At 33.1% G+C, this 20,048-nt stretch overlaps 1 protein-coding gene across 5 annotated transcripts in view; it reads left to right on the top strand.

Moving 5' to 3' along the window:
• VPS13A (vacuolar protein sorting 13 homolog A) overlaps positions 1-20,048 on the top strand; it is a 243,130-nt gene that overhangs the window by 194,836 nt on the left and 28,246 nt on the right. For 3 of the 5 annotated variants that reach the window (XR_013404898.1, XM_015117939.3, XM_015117938.3), the window contains exons 61-68: positions 1,051-1,196; positions 2,381-2,462; positions 3,627-3,740; positions 4,578-4,653; positions 4,741-4,904; positions 5,214-5,259; positions 5,367-5,490; positions 13,766-13,877. Coding sequence is in view for 4 of the 5 variants with exons in the window: in XM_015117939.3 (XP_014973425.3) it covers positions 1,051-1,196; positions 2,381-2,462; positions 3,627-3,740; positions 4,578-4,653; positions 4,741-4,904; positions 5,214-5,259; positions 5,367-5,490; positions 13,766-13,877 (864 nt within the window). In the remaining variant the exon portion in view is untranslated. Of the gene's footprint in view, positions 1-1,050; positions 1,197-2,380; positions 2,463-3,626; positions 3,741-4,577; positions 4,654-4,740; positions 4,905-5,213; positions 5,260-5,366; positions 5,491-13,765; positions 13,878-14,068; positions 16,973-20,048 lie in introns of those variants that run through there. The other 2 variants (XM_015117941.3, XM_015117940.3) reach the window with 2 other exon arrangements.

Consider the following 20,048-nt stretch of genomic DNA (forward strand, 5'->3'; position numbering starts at 1 on the left):
ATCATGTGGAGTCACCTACAGCATGTATTTATGTTTATAATTTGACCTAACATTATTTTACCTTGATTTTCTGTTAAGCTGTTAGGTGACAGTTTTCAAAATTTTGCATATGATGATTTGTGTATTAGTTTTAAAGTAATTTATAAAGCAGCCCTAAGAACTGAAGATGGAATGGTATCAAATCTAAGTTAGTTTTTAATGCAAAATTCCTATAAGCTAATTATACAAATAATTGAAGAAAATTATTAACCATATATGTCGAGTATATGCAATACAATAAGAGTATTGCATATACTCGACATATATGGTTAATATATGTATGTGCAATACAATACAGAAGTGTTTTTTAACTGGCTATTAACTTGTGAAATAATTGAAACATACACTTTTGGAAATACAAATGCCTTTCAACTTATGACAGAGTTACGTCTCAGTAAAACCATCATAAGTTGAAAATCTTTTAAGTCAGAAATGCATTTAATACACCTAACCTACTGAACATTAAAGCTTAGCCTAGCCTCTTACACATGCTCAAAACAACTGGGCACAGTCATCTAACACAAAACCTATTTTCTAATAAAGTTATTATAAAGAATTTTGAATCAAAATTCAAAGTGCAGTTTCCACTGAAGGTGTATTGCTTTTACAGCATTGTAAACTTGAAAAATCATAAGTCAGACATAATTCATATACATATGGTCCCCATCATAAGTTGGGACCATATGTATTTGCATCATTTTCAACAGCTTCAACTTTTAGATTTTTAATGTTATTAACAAATATATAAAAATTAGTATTTTCTTAGGTTTACCAAAAGAATGGGATAGGATTAAATATCATGCAATCTTAAATTGTTGAATTGAAGATTTAAATAGAGCTATGTTAGATTTTAAATTTCTTCATATTTCTACTTAGTAATTTTAACATAATCCAGATAACTTTGAAATCTTATTTATGGTGTAGTGAATTTAAAATTAAACTGTTTTTTAAGAGTTAAAATTGTCAATATGAAGAAAATACTTTTAAATATATATCTCTTTATCTTTTTAGTTACATTTAAGTGTTTCACTGAGTTCGGGCGGAGAAGAAGCTAAAGATTCAAAACAAAATGGAGGACTGTTTCCAGTTCATTCTTTAAATCTTTTGCTGAAGAGTATTGGTGCCACACTGACAGATGTACAAGATGTAGTTTTTAAGTATGTTTAATATTCAAATCTGTAAATTGATGAAAATATTTCTATTTTATATGTACCTAAAAATTTCGTAAATGAAAAAGTGTGTAAAGTACATTACAGATCATAGGCAAAATGAGGTTTTCTATTTAAGTGAGGTACAATCTGAATAACACAGAACGTATGGTTTGCTCACCCCTAATTACTAAATTACAGAATTATTAAATAATTTCCTTAAGAAAAAGAAACATAGGCCATGCAAGTTGTACGTTTTGAAAGATCTTTCTGGCTTAGGGAAGGATAGGATGTGTATGCCCGAAGATATGGTGTCTGAAATGTATGGCTTTAAAGCTAATAGGAATAAGCCTCTTCAAAGCATATGCAACTAGAACAGAATGAATGCAATAATAGGGGAAATGAAAGGATCAATTTTAAATGTTGTAACCAGGAATTTATATTTTAATGTGAGTCATAATGAAGCTCATAGAGTGGCTGACCAAAGAGATTCAGAGTGTCTGAGTTGAGACTTTAGAAGAGAATAACCATTTCAAGTAGCATCTAGAATTGATTATTAAGAACAGTTGTAAGAATTAACAAGTCCAACACAAGGTAACACTGAACCTAGATAAAGTTAAGTTAGTGTCAAATAAAAGTACACAGGTATGACGTTAGCAGAAATAGGATTCCACTTAGCAACAAGAAGCATAGAGCTTTTCAGTTACTGTATCAGGTATATACTATGGATGGGTTATAAGTAAGCTAATCTTAGAATATATATTCTGTGAATGGGGTTGTAAGTAAGCAGGCAAAACCTGCTGTAACTGAACCTGGCCATTCTTGAGCAACCTCTTTATCAGTCTGTCAGACATTTTCTATGTGGGCCATGATAGGACAGAATGGTGAAATAAAGTTCTAGTGAAATCCCATTGTAGTACATGAGTGGGATTCAGAGGATCTCAGAATTTTCTAAATTACATGAAAATTTATGTGTACTGGTGACTTTTCTGAAGATAAGATCCATGTCTTTTATCAGATTCTTAGAGGGTTCTTTGATTAGAATATGCAGAGATGTATATAAAAAGTAGATTTCCTGATTGGCATGGGAAAATGTACTAGAAGGATTCTAAAGAAAATAAAGCCATTCATTAATATTAAAAATACTTTCTCCATACACATGTACAGACAATATATTTTTATGCTTTTTTCAGGCTTGCATTTTTTGAACTCAACTATCAGTTCCATACAACATCTGACCTACAGTCTGAAGTCATAAGACACTATTCAAAACAGGTTTGTCTAAGATTATCTTACAGAAGCGACAGAGTGACGCAGACTAGTAAAACCTTTTGTGTCTCTACATATATAATGTAGAATTGTCGAGGAACTAAGTAGCCATTTTCAAATTATTAAAGCATGGGTATTTTCCTCAGAATTGTAAAAAGAAATTGAGCTCAACCACTATTTGAATTTTTTGTCCTTATATTTTTTAGCCACTGACAGAAATTTTTTCTGGATCAGCATGGACTGGAAATAAATAAATCTTTAAATAAAATATTAACTAATTTATCACACTTAAGTAAAAAATGGGTTCAAGGAAACTATTAGTAACTAACTGATGAACATGGGATATTTTTAGCGTAACTAGTTAAGTCAGCCAGATATATTTTTTTAACAGATGTTTTTCCACTTCTAGAGAGACTCCTGTGTTTTAGGATATAACTTACGGAGTATCTGATAGAGCTATGGTATGACAGATCACTGAACATGACTCAGGAGATTTGGATTTATCCCACTTTTGCCATATACCCACTATGTGACCCCTGGGTATCATCTGACTTGTATGTTTCTCCAATCTATAAAATGGTGGTAGTAATGACAATGATCACAGATAATTATAAAAGTGAAAGTATTTTAAATATTCTAGAGCTTTACATGAGTATAATGTCATATTATTTTTAATACTATAATACCAAATTACTTTTTAAAACCTAAGAATAGCAATCAATAGGCCTGGCATGGTGGCTCACGCCTGTAATCCCAACACTTTGGGAGGCTGAGGCTGGCGGATCACTTGAGGCCAGGAGTTCGAGACCACCCTGGCCAACATGATGAAACCCCATCTCTACTAAAATCACAAAAATTAGCCAGGCCTGGTGGTGTATGCCTGTAGTCCCAGCTTGAGAGGGGGAGGCACAAGAATTGCTTGAACCCGTGAGACAGAGATTGCAGTGAGCTGAGATGGCGCCGCTGCACTCCAGCCCTGGGCAAAAGAACAAGACTGTCTCAAAAAGAGAAAAAAAAAGAGTAGTGATTAATAAAATGAGATGATTTAGGAGTTGATGTTGGCATTAAAGGTGTTAGCCTGAGAAAACTGGGTGTGTGTTTTAAATAACCTATAAGAAAAAAAATAGATCTAATCATCTGAATTGATTAATGTTCATGTTTTATTTTTAGGCCATTAAGCAGATGTATGTACTCATTCTTGGACTTGATGTTTTGGGAAATCCATTTGGCTTAATTAGAGAATTTTCTGAAGGTGTAGAAGCATTCTTTTATGAACCTTACCAGGTAAAATAGTTATTTTTGTGGTTGTGCAATATGTCACTGATACTTTTGAATAGATAATACATTTCTGTTGTTGAGTTAATAAGTGCAAACATTTTGGAACACACATACAAAAGGACATTATTTTGCAGCAAACAATGGTAAGAGGTTTTGGGGGACATTTTTACCTTTTTCCTAAAAATTTAAACTTAAGGTTTTGTTAAGCTATGCTGAATTGTAAGTGTTCTCTTGGAATATAAAAGGTGGATAAAGTAGAAAGAAGATCACCATGTCTTGCTTTGCACAGTAGTGTGGAACTGTAAAAATAATCATGCAGACTGACACCAGGCCAAGCAATCTTAAAAATCAATGGGAAAAAGTATGATTGTTCTATGTCCTTTAAAACTTTTTCTCAAAAAGCCTCCTACTTTCACTTTTAAATGTATAGGAGAATAAAAGATAAAGTAAAATTAATATTGATTTTGTATACTGTAATTAAAAACATTAAAAGCATTAAGAATTTTAAAGTGTTTTATTTATTTGAAATTTTTATCAAGAGTAGTTTGAACTGTGCTTGCATTTTCCTCATAAACTTGCAATATGGATCAAGCATCTTTCTGTCTTTGTTGAGTTGTCATACTCCTTTCTAAGGGTCAGCTTCTAACATATATCCTTCACACTTTCAGTATCCAGAAATATCCCTAGGAATCCTTTTAATGTGAAACTTTTTGCTGATATCACTTCCTCTGGGACAAAATTATCCATTTTTGTTACTACCTCTTTCCTCGTATATATCTGTAAGCTCATCTTTAAAAGTGTATATAACTCACTCACTCATTTATTTATTATTTGGCCCTTTAGGGAGCCATCCAGGGTCCTGAAGAGTTTGTGGAGGGAATGGCACTAGGACTTAAGGCACTAGTTGGTGGAGCTGTTGGTAAGAAACAGAATATCTACCAAATATTTTTGTGCTAGAAAGTAATGGTATCATTACTTTTACTAAAGATAAAATAATTTCTGTTAGGTGGATTAGCGGGTGCTGCCTCCAAAATCACCGGTGCTATGGCTAAAGGGGTAGCAGCTATGACCATGGATGAAGACTACCAACAGAAGAGAAGAGAAGCCATGAATAAGCAACCAGCTGGTTTTAGAGAAGGCATCACTCGTGGAGGAAAAGGCTTAGTTTCTGTAAGAAATTTCACAGGGTTGTGAAGAGTTGGGGAAATATCTTTTAAACCTACATTTTGTGAATAAGGAAATAGACATGATTCTCACTCCTTAAATTATTATTTGGATATTTTAAGAGCAGTGGGTGGTAGCATATAAAACATGTCAGTAGCCTCCAAAAACATTCTGTTTAAATAAAATACTTAGGAGATCTGTTAATTCTTTTGATATATAAAAAGCAGAACTCTGTATTTTTTGCGTAAGCCAAACTTGGTTCTTCTAGGCATCATAAAAAAGTATTATAAATTTTCAATTGTGTTTTCCTTCTAGGGATTTGTTAGTGGCATAACAGGAATTGTTACAAAACCAATCAAAGGTAAGTATAGTAGTTCCTTTGCGTGATGTATATTACCAAGTCTTTCTAAGTTTATTCTGTTTTCATTCTTGGATGCGATTGTCAGAAACTCTTTTTTTTTTTTCCAGGAGCTCAAAAAGAAGGAGCAGCTGGTTTCTTTAAAGGTGTTGGGAAAGGTTTAGTGGGAGCAGTAGCAAGGCCAACTGGAGGCATCATAGACATGGCTAGCAGTACATTTCAGGGAATAAAAAGGTAAATCCTCTTTGGTGTTAAGATATACGTTAAAATGCTTAAGCCATGAGAAATGAAACTTACCTGCTTTTTGGCTTCAGGCATTTAGTTATTGTCTTTGTTTTGTGCTGCTATAACGTACCACATAATATTGCAGACTGGGTAATTTATAATAAACAGAAATTTATTGGCTGACGGTTCTGGAAGTTAAAAGTCCAAGGTTGAGAGGCCGCATCTGGCCATGGCCTTTTTACTGTGTCATCCCATGGCAGAAGGACAAAGAGAGGGCAAGAAAAAAAAAGGGAACCAAAGTCACCCTTTTATAAGGAACCCACTCCCACAGCAACAGTATTAATCCACTCATGGGGGCAGATCCTCATGGCCTAATTTCTTCTAATTAGGCCCCACCTCCTGACTGGGGATTAAGTTTCCAACTTAATCCTTGAGGGGGCACATTCAATCCATAGCAGTCATCAGCACTACAATATGGCAGGTTGCATATGGTCTTCCTAATTCTTTTTGATATTTTTTAAGTTGCTGCCATTGCATTGTTTCAACCCTATGGAGTTCCCCTTTATTTTTCATTCATTCCTAGCAGGCTTACAGGAGCAGTTTGGCAAGTTAAGCAAACTCAGTTATCTTAGTTTAAATATATTAATGCTATACATATCAATTATAAAATTAGCAAATATAATCTATATCCTTTTTATGAAATGAAGAATGGCATTTTGTATTTCTTGGTTCAAACTAAGTTTGTCTTCATCCTTCCTTTATTATCTTATTTTGTTATAAGTTGTTATAGTAGTCCTTCTTGATCTGCAGGGATCTGCAGTGGATGCCTGAAACCTTGGATAGTACCGAGCCCTATATATACTGTGCTTTCTCCTATACATACACATCCATGATGAAATTTAATTTAAAATTAGGCTCAGTAAGAGATTAACAATAATAATAAAATCAGACAATTATAACAATATACTGTAATAAAATAAAATAAATGTTACTTGAACACAAGCACTGTGATACTGCAATAGTCATTCTGATAACTAACTGAGACAGCTACTGTGTCACTAATGGACTGGTGGTGTATAAAGCATGCATATGCTGGACAGAGGGATGATTCATATCCCAGGAAGGACAAAGCAGGGTGGCAAGAAATTTTATCACGCTATTCAGAATGGCATGCAATTTAAAACTTAGGGATTGTTTATTTCTGGAATTTTCCATTTAATATTTTTGGACCACAGTTGACCATGGATAACTGACACTGCAGAAAGCAGAACTGTGGATAAGTGGGTACTAGTGTATATGCATTCCCTTTCTCTTCCTTTATGCAGGTAATTTTAATACATATTCTTTTTTCCTCCAAATTAAATTTAGTGTAAGGCTGAAATTTAGTAGTTTCATTATTGTTACCTCTGTCCTAGAAATTTGTAACACATATAACAGATGATAAAATTAATGTTAATGAGACCTATCTCAGAAAGTTAGGTGGGTGGCTATCTTCCTAATCTTTTTCCTTTGTGTTTTCTCTTGCTTTCTGCTCTATAGGGATATGTATTGTCATCATATGAGCTATTCCTCTTAAGCCAGTATTTCATACTGGTTACCATAATTGAGTGTTTCTGGTTTTGGCATTTAGAATTAAGATGGGGAAAAAAGGAATCATTCTCCTGTACCTGTAACTTTAGTTTCATAAATATAATGTGTTGAGTCGTAGTCGTCAGAGAAGCTCAAAAGTCAATGAAACATAAGGAATTTGAACCATGTAAAGGCTTCCGCCAAAAGCTACTAGAATTACCTTCCATTTATCTAAAACCTTATAATTCTATACCCAACTGTATTACCTTTAGGGATTGAGGGCATAATGACACATTTTTAGAAAAAATAATAAAGACTAAGAACTATTAAAGGATGTACTTGTGAAAAAAGACACTGAAAATAAAAGGAGGAATGGCTTACAAGATTGAAATGTAAAAATATAAATTGGAAAATCTAATTGAGCTACATGAAAGCAACATTGGAAACAAATTATTAAAAAATAATAAAATGCAGTTTGGGGAGAGAATGATTGTCATTAAATATTGTCATTTGTAAAGAGGATGTACTTACTAATATTAGATGAAACAGACATTAAGGCAATAAAAGCATTATTTGGGATAAATAAGGTAATTAGGTAATGATAAAAAGAACTACTAAGTAGGAAGATAGTAACAATTTCAAACTTCTACTCAGTTCGTAAAATTGCCTTAATTTTTAAAAGCACAACTTGACAAAACTGTAAGAACTTTTCAAATGTACAATAATCATGGAAGAACTTAATATTTTTCTCAATAATTGATAGATCAGGAAGACAAAATGAAAGTAAGTAAATTTTATCTGAATACAGTTAACAAGCTACCTAATACAAATGTAAATAATGATTCAGCACATTTTAGGGAGCGTTGTCTATGATATAGACACTTCTGATCATTTGAGGGGCCAGCAATGAACACAATTGGCAATGGTCCTGTGTTCGTACAGCTTACATTCTAGTGGGAGAGGAGTAGACAAAAATAAGCAACTGATAAATATATGATATGCTAAATGGTGAAAAATAAAGCAGATTAAAGGAAGTAGGGAGATGCAAAATGGTAGGGAGGAGGGTTGCTGTTTTACATATTCAGTGATCAGGGATGCTTAACTCGTAAAATTATATTTGAGGAGAGACCTGAAAGAAGTAAAGGGTGAGCCATGTGAGAAGAATGTCCCAGGCAGAAGTAACAGCAGTTAAAAAGCCCTGATGCAGGAACATGCTTGGCCTATTTGAGAAACAGCAAAACTAGTGTGCCTGGAGTAGAGTGAGGAACGGGGAAAGTTGACAAAGACGTTACCAGGGAACATGCAGGGGATCACATCACGTAGAACTTGGCAAGCCTCTGTAAGGACTTAGGCTTGTGCTTAAGATGAGAGGCCATTGAAAGGTTTTGAGCCAGAGAAATGTGAGCTGGCTGCTGCCTTGAGGCCTAACCACAGGGGACTAGGGTGGAAACAACACTTAAAAGGCTTTTGCAGTAATCCACGTGAGTGATAATGGTGATTCGAGTGATAATGGTGATTCGACTATTACAGTACTAGAGGTTATGTTCTGCATGTATTTTAAAGGTAGTGTTAATAGGATTGGTTGATAAATTGGATGCAGGATATGAAGGAAAGAGAATCGTGAAGAATAATTCTGAAGTTTTTATGTGTAGCACTGGAAGGGTGAGGTTGTCATTCTTTTTAGGGAAAGAGAGGGTATTAGACATTTCCTTTTGAATATATTAAGCTTACAATATCTCAGACATCCAAATGGAGACATCACATCATTGTTGAGTAGAGGAGTTTGAAGTATAAGGGAAAGATCCAAGCTAGAGGTAAAAATTCAAGATTTGTGAGCCTATAATAAGGTGTTTGAAACCATGAGATTGGATCACCAAGGGAATGAGACTGAAAAGAGAAAAATAAGGTCCAAGAACTTGGCTTTTAGGCACACCATCTCTTAGAAGTTGGGGAAATGAGGAAGACCCAGAAAAGGAGACTAAAAAGAAATGGTCATTAAGTTACCTAAAAAATGTTGTCAATTTCTACAAAAAAGGTAGCTGGGTTTTTGATGCAGATGGCATTGAATCTGTAGTTCCATTTGGGGAGTGTAGCTATCTTAACAGTATTATCTTTTATTCCATGAAAATGCAACATCTTTCCATTTATTTAGGTCTTCTTGAATTGCTTTCAATAATGTTTTACAGTTTGTAATGTGCAAGTCTTATACTTCTTTTTAAAAACTTATTCCTAACTATTTTATTTTTGATGCTGTTTTAAATGGAATTGTTTTCTTAATTTTATTTTTGGATTGTTTATTGCTGGTGTGTTGAATCTAACTTTTTTTTTTTTAATATTTATCTGAGTTTCTACAATCTTACTAAACTTGTTTATTAGCTCTAATGGTTTTGTGGGTTCTTTTGGGGTTTCTATATGAAAGAGTGTATCATCTGAGAACTAAGGTAACTTTACTTCTTTCTTTCTGATCTGGATGCTTTTTTTCTTGCCTAGTTGTCCTGGCTAGAACCTCTAGTACAATGTGAACTAGAAATGCTGAGAGAATAGACATGCCTATATTGCTTCTAATCTTAGGGGGAAAGCTTTCAGATGTTTGCCATTAAGTGGATGTTAGCTATAGGTTTTTGTGTCTTTATCATGGAAAGATGTTAGATGTTATCAAATGCTTTTTCTGTATCATTAAGTTGATAATTGTGTTTTCCTTTGTTTTATTAATGCAGTATAATACCTTATTTGAGTCTGATCTTAAACCAATATTGCACACCTGGGATAAGTCCCATTTGGACATAATGTCTAATCATTTTTGTATTTTACTGGACTTGGTTTGATAGTATTTTGTCGAAGATTTTTGTGTGCATATTTATAAGGGATATTGGTCTGTGGTTTTCTTGTGATGTCTTTGCCTGATTGGGGTATCAGGGTAATATTGTCCTCACAGAATGATTCAGGAAGTGTTCCCTCCTCTTCAAATTTTTGGAAGACTTTGTGGAGCATTGATGTTAATTTAAAAAAATTAGGAGAATTGATCAGTGAAACCATCTGACTCTTACTTTTATTTCTGGTGAGTTTTAAAATTACAAATTCACTCTCTTTACTTGGTAAAGGCCTAGTTAGGCTGTTTCTTGAGTCATTGTCAGTAGTTTTTATAGGAATTTGTTCAGTTCATCTAGATGATCTAATTTGTTGATATATATTTATTGATCATAGTATTTACTAGTATTCTCATATAATTATTTTTCCCTTATGTAGTATTTATTCCTAGTATTCCCTTGTAATTATTTTTTGTTTCTGTAAGATTGGTAGTAGTATTCCCTCTTTAATTCCTGTTATTAATAATTTGGGTCTTCTTTTTTTTCTTTATCTGTTTAGTTGATGGCTTGTCATTTTTGTTGTCCTTTTCAAAGAACTAGTTTTTAGTTTCATTGATTATATTTTTTCTATTCTCTATTTCTTTTATCTCTGCTCTAATTTTTATTATTTTCTTCCTTCTGCTAGCTTTAGGTTTAGTTTGCTTTTTCTGCTTCTCAACTTGTGAAGTTATATTATTGATTTCAGACCTTCTTTTTTAATGTAGACATTCACATTTATAAATTTCCCTCTGAGCACTGTCTTTGCTGCATCTTATAAGTTTTGGTATATTGTATTTTTGCTTTTATTTGTTTCAAAGTAGTGAATTTCTCTTGTGATTTTTTTCTTTGACATTTTGTTATTTATGCTTCTATGTTTTAATTTTCACACACTTTTAAATTTCATAAATTTCTCTTATTTACGCATTTCTAGTTTTCTTATGTGTGGTCAGATATCATACTTGTATATTTTCAGTACTTTTTTTTTTCCTTTTTTTTTTTGAGATAGAGTCTCACTCTGTTGCCCAGGCTGGAGTGCAGTGGCGTGATTTTGGCTCACTACAACTTCTGCCTCCCAGGTTCAAGCGATTCTCCTGCCTGAGCCTCCTGAGTAGCAAAAGGCACACACCATACCCAGCTAGTTTTTTTTGTGTTTTTTTTTTTTTTTTGAGACAGAGTTTCACTCTTGTTGCCCAGGCTGGAGTGCAATGGTGCGATCTCAGCTCACTGCAACTTCTGCCTCCCAGGTTCAAGCGATTCTCCTGCCTCAGCCTCCCTAGTAGCTGGGATTTCAGGCATGTGCCACCACACCTGGCTAATTTTGTATTTTTAATAGAGATGGGGTTTTTCCATGTTGGTCAGACTGGTCTCGAACTCCTGACCTCAGGTGATCCACCCGCCTCAGCCTCCCAAAATGTTGGGATTACAGGCATGAGCCACCGCGCCTGGCCATTTTTGTATTTTTAGTAGAGATGAGGTTTCACCATGTTGGCCAGGCTGGTCTTGAACTCCTGACCTCAAGTGATCTGCCCACCTGGGCCTCCCAGAGTGCTGGGATTACAGGCGTGAGCCGCTATGCCTGGCCTGTTTTCAGTAGTTTTATATTTACATTCAATGTTAGCCAAAAGGCCAAGAAGCAAGTGCTAATTTTGTGTTATTGAGACATGTTTTATGACCTAATCTATAGCTAATACTGAATAATGTTCCATTCCACTTGAGAAGAATATATATTCTGCTGTTATTGGTTTGAATGTTCTATAGACGTCTTGTTAGGTCTAGTGGATTATAGTGTTCAAGTTCTCTTTTTTCCTTGTTGATCTTTTATCTAGTTGGTATCCATTTTTGAAAATAGGGTGCTGAAATCTTCCACTATTATGGTGGTATTGCCTTTTTGTCTTTTAAATTCTTAGTTTTTGTTTCATGTATTTGGGGCCTTTTTTGTTAACTGCTTATATGTTTATAATTTTTTATCTTTTTGATGGATTGACCCTTTTTCATTATAAAATGCCCTTCTTTGTGTCTAACAAGAATTTTTTTAAAGGCTGTTTTTTTCTGACATTAGCATAGCCACTCCAGCTTTCTTTTAGTTACTGTTCACTTTGCATATGTTTTTTCCTTTTTAGTTGCAACCAGTTTGTGTCTTTGACTCCAAACCAAGTCTCCTGTGGATAGTGTATTGTTAGGTCATATTTTTAAATCTATTCTGTTTTTATTTTTTTACTTATTTATTTTTTGAGATGGAGTCTCGCTCTGTCGCCCAGGCTGGAGTGCAGTGGCGTGATCTCGGCTCACTGCATCCTCCGCCTCCCAGGTTCAAGTGATTCTTCTGCCTCAGCCTCCCAAGTAGGTGAGACTACAGGCACATGCCGCCACGCCCCGCTAATTTTTGTATTTTTAGTAGATACGGGGTTTCACCATATTGGCCAGGCTGGTCTCGAACTCCTGACCTCGTGATCCACCCACCTCAGCCTCCCAAAGTGCTGGGATTACAGACGTGAGCCACCACGCCTGGCCCTATTCTGTTTTCAGTTGGAGAATTTATTCATATGTATATGCTCATGCATGTGTATACATTAGGTTAACGGTCCCCAGCCTTTTGGGCATCAAGGTGTGGTTTCGTGGAAGACAATTTTTCCACAAACCAGAGAGGAGGGATAGTTTGAGGATGTAACTCTTCCACCTCAGATCATCAGGCTTTAGTTAGATTCTCATAAGGAGTGTGTACCTATATCCCTCACATGGGGAGTTGACAATAGGGTTCGCCTTCTTATGAGTATTTGATGCTGCTGCTGATCTGACAGGAGGTGGAGCTCAGGCAGTGAAGCTTGCTCGCCACTACTCACCTTCTGCTGCGCTACTCAGTTCCTAACAGGCCACGAACCAGTACTGGTTCAAGTCCCAGGGGTTGGGGACCTCTTAATAAATATTTGTTGAATATGTGATACTTGTTGAGTGAACAAATTGAGTGGTCACTTATGACCAAATAAGCAAAAATGTTAAATCTAATACTACCATAAGCAGTATATAGTATGTTTTTTTTGTTTTTTTGTTTTTTTTTTAGACAGGGTCTCACTCTGGCATCCTGATTGGAGTGCAGTAGCTTGGGTCTCAAACTATCCTCCCACCTCAGCCTCCTGAGTGTCTGGCACTTCTAGTGCACACCACCATGTCTGACTAGTTTTTTATTTTTTGTAGAGCGGGGTATGTTGCCCAGGATTGGGGTATGTGTTTACAGTAATACACATCAAGCCCAGTAGGAATGTGAGAACTGTGAGAGTATTTGAACATTAGAAAACTATATAATGTGATTTATAACATTAATAGATTAAGGAAAATATACCATGGGATCAAAACAATGCCAGAAAAGAAATTCTTATTTAAAATTCATTGCCTATTTAAGATTTTCAAAAACAATAACAAAAAAGAACTGTTGGTAAACTAAAAGTAGCAATTAACTTTCTTGACTCGATAAGGGGTGCTTAAAAAAAAAAAAGTTGCTGATAACTATACTTGACAGAAAACTCTTAGAAGCTTTCCCTATAGTCAGGAATGAGACAAGGATGCTTGCAATCCCTTTTTGTTTCTAGCATTGAACTAAAGAAACTAGACAACGTAATAGGAAAAGAAAAAGCAACAATTGCTAATACTGTGATTATTATCACAAAGAAAGTTCAAGAGACTTAAACTTCTCTACAGTTCTGTATTTTTCTAGAGAACTTATACTATTTATGTTACAAAAACAATTTAAAATTAGAAAATGTTGTAATATTTTTATTTAATCTGAAATAAGATTGTTTTTAGTAATTGCATTTAAAGTTTATTTACAAGTTTTTGAATAATTTTTAAAATCAAGTCCTTTTTTTTTCCTCTAGAGCTACAGAGACTTCTGAAGTGGAGAGTCTGCGACCTCCTCGGTTCTTCAATGAAGATGGAGTTATCAGACCATACAGGTTGAGGGATGGTACTGGAAATCAGATGTTACAGGTAAATTAAGAACTGTCTTATAAATTAAGATTAATTTAGTCAAGTTAGATTTTTTTTAAGTAGCCATTTAATATATATTAAATTATTTGGGCTTTTATCTATTTTACTTAATTCCACTTATAAGTTTCTTATATTTACTTAGATTTTAAAGTACATTTATTTACTATAAGATTTTTTTTTCTTTTTTACAGGCATCAAAAAGTTTGATATGAAAAGTTAATGCATGACTTTGCAAGTGAAAGCCAACAGTAGATTTTAGTCTTAAAATTTACAAACTACGTACAGCTGTTTCAGTATTTTGAATACAAAGAAAAACCTTTTGTATTGGTAACTTTTAATAGGAATTTTAATGAATCTGGTTTTTTTTATAGGGTATTCTTAGTTCTGCACTGGATTTGCTAGATTTGTTGAAAGCCTTTGTACCTTATATATCCTCATCATTGGTGGTACTTACTTAACCAATGAAACCATTTCTGTTGTGGGGTTATTAAACCACTGGTAGCTTTTATACTAGATATATAATCCTTATATCCAATTACACAAGCAGAAGGAAAAACAAAACTCAGGAACACTGCTATTGTGAATTACTCTTGGATTCTTGTGCTTTGCCTTTGAAAATGCTTAAATGGCCGTGACCCTCTTCCTGCTTTATTCTAGTGTAGTCTGTATAAAACTTGTGGGATTTAATAAGCAGTTCACATGCAAACCAGTATCTTTTAATAATAAAAAGTAGCTTCTGGAACAATAGATACTTTGAAGGTAGAATCTGTTTAGACAACTTTCTTACTTGGTAAATTTGACTTTTTAAAACCTGGATTATACTGTAGATAACTAGTAATCATATATAGGCTATACCAGTGTCATGTTGTTTCTGTGGTTTAGAGGTGGAATACTAAATCATTTGTTTGAAAAAAAACAAGGAATCATTATGTTATGTAGGGTTGCGGATACTCATGGTAGCAATAAACTATTGGAATATGAAGTTTCGTTTATAGTTTTAATATTTTAAATACTGTGATATTTAATGTGATCAGAGTAAAGATTTAAACTTCAGTATTTTACCTATTGTAGGACATATAGTATTGCATGAAATATACTTCTAACTCTTTCTCTGAGGCTTCTATCTAATATGTTAAAATGTAACCGTAGAGTTAATATGCAATATTTAGTAAAGTGATTTTATACTGTATTTAAAATGTTTTTAAAGCATCAAAATAATTGTGTATTGGGATAGAACTGGTAATCTATTAAGAGGTTGTGCTCTAATGGACAGATTGTACAGTCTCCACAATGACAGTGTATCGTTCTTTGGAAGGTAGTAAATTTGCAGAAGTCACTTGTGACTGATACAGTCGAAACGTGTATTTCTACCCAATACCTACCTTCCCTTGTTAGAACACAATTAACAACTTACTAACATTTTACTAGACTAAAAATCAGATATAGTATGAAGTAAGGATGAGTATTGAGGAGAGTTTAGGAATATATCCTCATTATAAGTGAGCTCGTTATAATAACCCACAAGGAAGCCATGAGATACCAATAATTTCTCATGGCTGATAATTTGATTTCAGTGACAAGTACATACCTTCCCATTGTTTTCTGAAGGTTTAAACTTTGAGATGTAAAAACATGACTTTTGACTATGTACTTTTAAAGATACATATTTATTTTTAATAGGTCAGTCTCATCATTAATCGCTAAAAGAGCTATTTAAATGACTAAAAACCACAGCGCTTGTTAGCCATTACTTGTTTTTCAGCAAGCATTTACACAGTATTAGCTGAAATATTTGGATTCACCAAGTACCTTGGGATGTTGCAGTTAGCATTTTTTTCTTACAGGTATAAAAAGTGGATTGTTGTTTTGGTGGTAGTGGGTTGTTTTTTTTTTTTTTTTTTAAATCAAAGCTCTAGTATATTATTAGCAAACACTTTAAAAATATGTAAATACCAGTACTATGGAAAATAATTAGCTGACACATAAACTGGATTTAAAATCCATCTCATCTGCCTAGATTTTATGTAAGTGATATAATGAAGGTGCCTTAAAATATTTGATACTTTCAAATGTTTCTCATGTTATTTTCTTATTTTCCAAAAAAGGTGAATTCACTAAATTGTATACACTCATATAATGATTAAATATAAAATACATTCTTTTATTGTGCACCTTTCTATCTAGAAGGTAGTACATTATTACAGTGTTTCCTGCTGGTCAAAGTTGCCTATTAGAGAAATAGAATGGTAATTTTAATATAGTCACAGAATACCTTATTGATATCATCAAACCAATTTATACATTGAGTTTGTACCAACTAGTGGAATTGTCTTAGGTCTATTAAGTTATGGAATATTATATCCATAATTACAGCCTGAGTCATAGCTGAAAAAATCTGCTTTAAAATTATTCTCACTCTTTGAACATTTCATAATCTTACATGTTTTCAAGCAATTTGCCATACTTTACTAACCTTTGTGCTTCTTCTTTCCTTTGCCATGCTTACAGAAAATTCAGTTCTGCAGGGAGTGGATTATGACTCACAGTAGCAGTAGTGATGATGATGATGGTGATGATGATGAGTCAGATCTAAACCGTTAAAATTCATATGTTCTTTATTTTACTTGGAATGTTTCATTACCATGTTTTGTATGACTTATACCATAATGCCCATATGTCCATTTAGAGGGAGGTAAAACACGTTTTCTTTTCAAATGTTTTCCTACACATCTTCATAAAGCAAAATAATTGTATTCTTTAAGCACAGAAAAAAATGTATCTTACATCCAAAGTAGCGCATCCAACATATTATAGATTTGCTTATAGCTTTGTGTTACATAGTTTGTCTTTAAGATTTCAAGTTAGACTTAAATATAATTTTGATGTTCACTGGTTTTATTTTAGATTACCTTCTTATTTGTTAGCAAAATGCCTTTTTTTAATGGTCTCTGTAAATTTTCTGGGTTTTAATGTAATGCCACTGTGTGAAAAAAAAAGGAAGAAAATAGTAATAGTCATTTAATGTTTTATATTTATTATTTTAAAGATATTTTTGTCAAATTTCTTTTAATAATAATAAACATATGCAATCTAAAGCAGTGTGAATTTGTTGTTCTATCCCCAAATCATATAGATTGAACTACTATTATAAAAAAACAGTCATGGCCTCTCATGGAAGGTTAGATAGTAAAATAATTTATAGTCTGAGAATAAAAAAAAGCCGTTCTTTCATGTCTTTGCTTTACTCTTTATTGTTTTGTTTCACTTATTTTTTGTGAAACAATAAACAAAGTTGGTTTTAATAGTCCTTATAGTCACTTATTAATTTGTATATGCATCTACTGTATTTCTATTATGAATTCAGAATATTTGGAAACTTCTATCGTAAACTATATATATTTTTTCTGTGTAATGTTAGGGAAAATGTTACATATATCTCTGAAAGATCCATTAGTAAATCTATTTTATGTTTTGTGTAATAAAGGTTTTTTAAAAAATTTCAACATAGATGAAACTGTCCTGTTTCTCTAATATATCAGATGTACATTAAAAAAATTCTATGTAAATGATCATTGGTAGTTAGAATGTTTAATCCCTATGACTGCTGTGCTTTCGGATCAATAAAGGAACATTTATCTAGACTTCTGCTAATCGTGTTGCTTATACTGAGCTTCCGCTGTAGTAGGTAGCTGGCCTACTACAGCGGAAGCTCAGTATAAGCAACTGGTAATTTAATTTAACTGATTCAGCACATGATTTCTTAGTCTCCTCTAATTCTTAGGTTTATCAAGTTTTATTTCTATAAATCATTCGCTGTGTTTTTTGAAAGTGACTACTTTAAATTTGAAAATATTGAGATTACTGCAAAAAAAAACTGAAAAAAAATCAGCTGTTTTGAAATTTCTTCCTATGCAGAATTCATTCAAATTAAATAGAAATCAAGGTTACGTATGTAAAATTTGTTTGAAAACAAACTTACTAATATGTAAACATCAAAAAGTTCTTTTTGAAAACTATTATGTAAACATCAAAAATTCAATTATTGTTTTAATCGCTGTAGTATTTTTATCTTTTTAGAATAAGTAAATAAAAATAGTGACCATTAAAATAGTCACTACTAGTATCGGATACCTACTTCGTATTTGTTGCACACCCACTCCTCTCTCACCCTGGGCCAGAATCAAACAAAACTTACTGCTCCTTCTAAAATCTAGAAAGAATACTGCCTAGTTTTGTATTTTGTGTATACCTAAGGAAGGAAGAGTCTGGAAGTTTCTTCATTGTCTTCTTACATTCCAACTTTGCTAGGCACAAGGCCTTTGTAAAAGAGACTGTGGAACTAACTTGTTTGCAAGACATTTCCCAAATTTACTGTGTTTGGCCTGTGACAATTTCATGGAATGGGATTCATAAAGATGATCTTAACCTTTCATTCCTTAAGAATTTATCGGAAAAAAAAGTTGTGGTTAGCAGTGATTTACCGTTTTCATGAAAAGAAAATCGGAGGTAGGATTACGTTTATTTAAGATATCTTCAACAGTAAAAATATTTTAGATATTATTCTAGTAACTAGTAAACATTGCTCATGTGGTATTAGAGTTTCATCATTCTTCAGTTTTTAGCCCTTAGAGATGAAATGTGCTCTTTAACAGTGTAATTGCCCTGGTTTTTCTGCCACCGTGAAATTATCTTTTCAAGCCTCTTTGAGGGCAGGTATTAATTGTGTTCCAGTTTTGAAAAAAAAACTTTTTTTTTTTTTTTTTGCTTTTACCAGAGAAAAATTCAAGACAGAATTGCTCTTTTGTTTTACACCATTGTTCTCTTGATGGAGATAGAGGATCTAGACAAAAATATACTTAATTCTTATCAAATATATAGAAAATGAAATTATATTTGGATTTTAATAAGATGAACTCTTCTTTTGTTTATCAGTGGCTCTATAATTAGCTAGAACTTTTAAAATGGTGGTATCTAACAGGAAAGTCTAGTGAGAAAGCTATGTTTGAAAATTGATTATGTAATGCCATACCTTTCCATATGCTTTAACTTCATTTATGTTCCAGATTTCTGCACGATAATTGCTTATGTATAGAAAATGGGAAGGAAGGTTCTCTTCCCTAAGGGAGTGATTACCCTAGAGGTTCCTTATTTTGCTTTGTGTCTGCCTGACACTTGAGTAACATATTGAAAACTGGCAGGAAGAAAAATTTGTAAAAAATCTGTAATTGTGGACACTCATAACCATGGATAAATAATCTAAGCCTGTAAATGAAATTAATTAGTACTCACATTGGATATAGATAAAACAAATGTAAATTCAGAATAATATTGCCAGTTTTCAGTATTGTAGAAAAGGAAGTCAATGTTTAATTTGTTTATTTAAAATAATCAATATTTTATAAATTTTAGTTTTTGAAACTATTCAAAACACATATCACTGATGCAGTGTTGGATGTTGATTTTAAGTTCAGGTTATTTAAATGTACAGCTGGAGCCATTGCATACTTATGACGAAGACATCAATATTCAATATGAAAAATACTCTGTTGTTTCTGTGTCTCAAGATGATAAATGACTGCTATAGTACCTACTAGTTTGTCTGATTTAAGTCTTGTAATGAAATTTTGCAATCAGCTTTTTTATGGTGGTGGGAGAAGGACCAGAAACAGCCATCCCAACTGTTACTGAGTATTTTCTACTGCATCTTCAAACTTCAGCTTTTTGTTTCCGAGATTTCCTTGCAAAATAGTAAAGAGTCTTATGGATCTAAATCAGGTGACATTAAGTGTACACATATTATTTAGCTCAAATAATAATTATGATGGATATGTGAAAATGTTAATTTTATTTATTCCAGCACCTTTGGAATAAATGGAGATCAATTAAAAATGCTTATGCTGTTAATCATTAATATTAGTGAATGAATTTGTGAATTCATAAAGTACAGTCAGTACAGCCAGCATTATACAAAACAGAAAGTCCTGCATCAAAGGAAAGGAAAACAATTTCAAATAGGTCTGTGTTAAGAGAACTAATTAGAATAATTTATGATTTTCATAGGGATTTATTGTCTGGTTTGTTTTAACATGGCAGAATATTTATCATTCTCCATAAGTATTATTATTTAGCAGTTATTCCATAGCAACCAATATATAGCAACAATCTACCTCC

The sequence above is a fragment of the Macaca mulatta genome, chromosome 15 (assembly GCF_049350105.2).
Source record: "Macaca mulatta isolate MMU2019108-1 chromosome 15, T2T-MMU8v2.0, whole genome shotgun sequence".
Lineage (NCBI taxonomy): Eukaryota > Metazoa > Chordata > Mammalia > Primates > Cercopithecidae > Macaca > Macaca mulatta.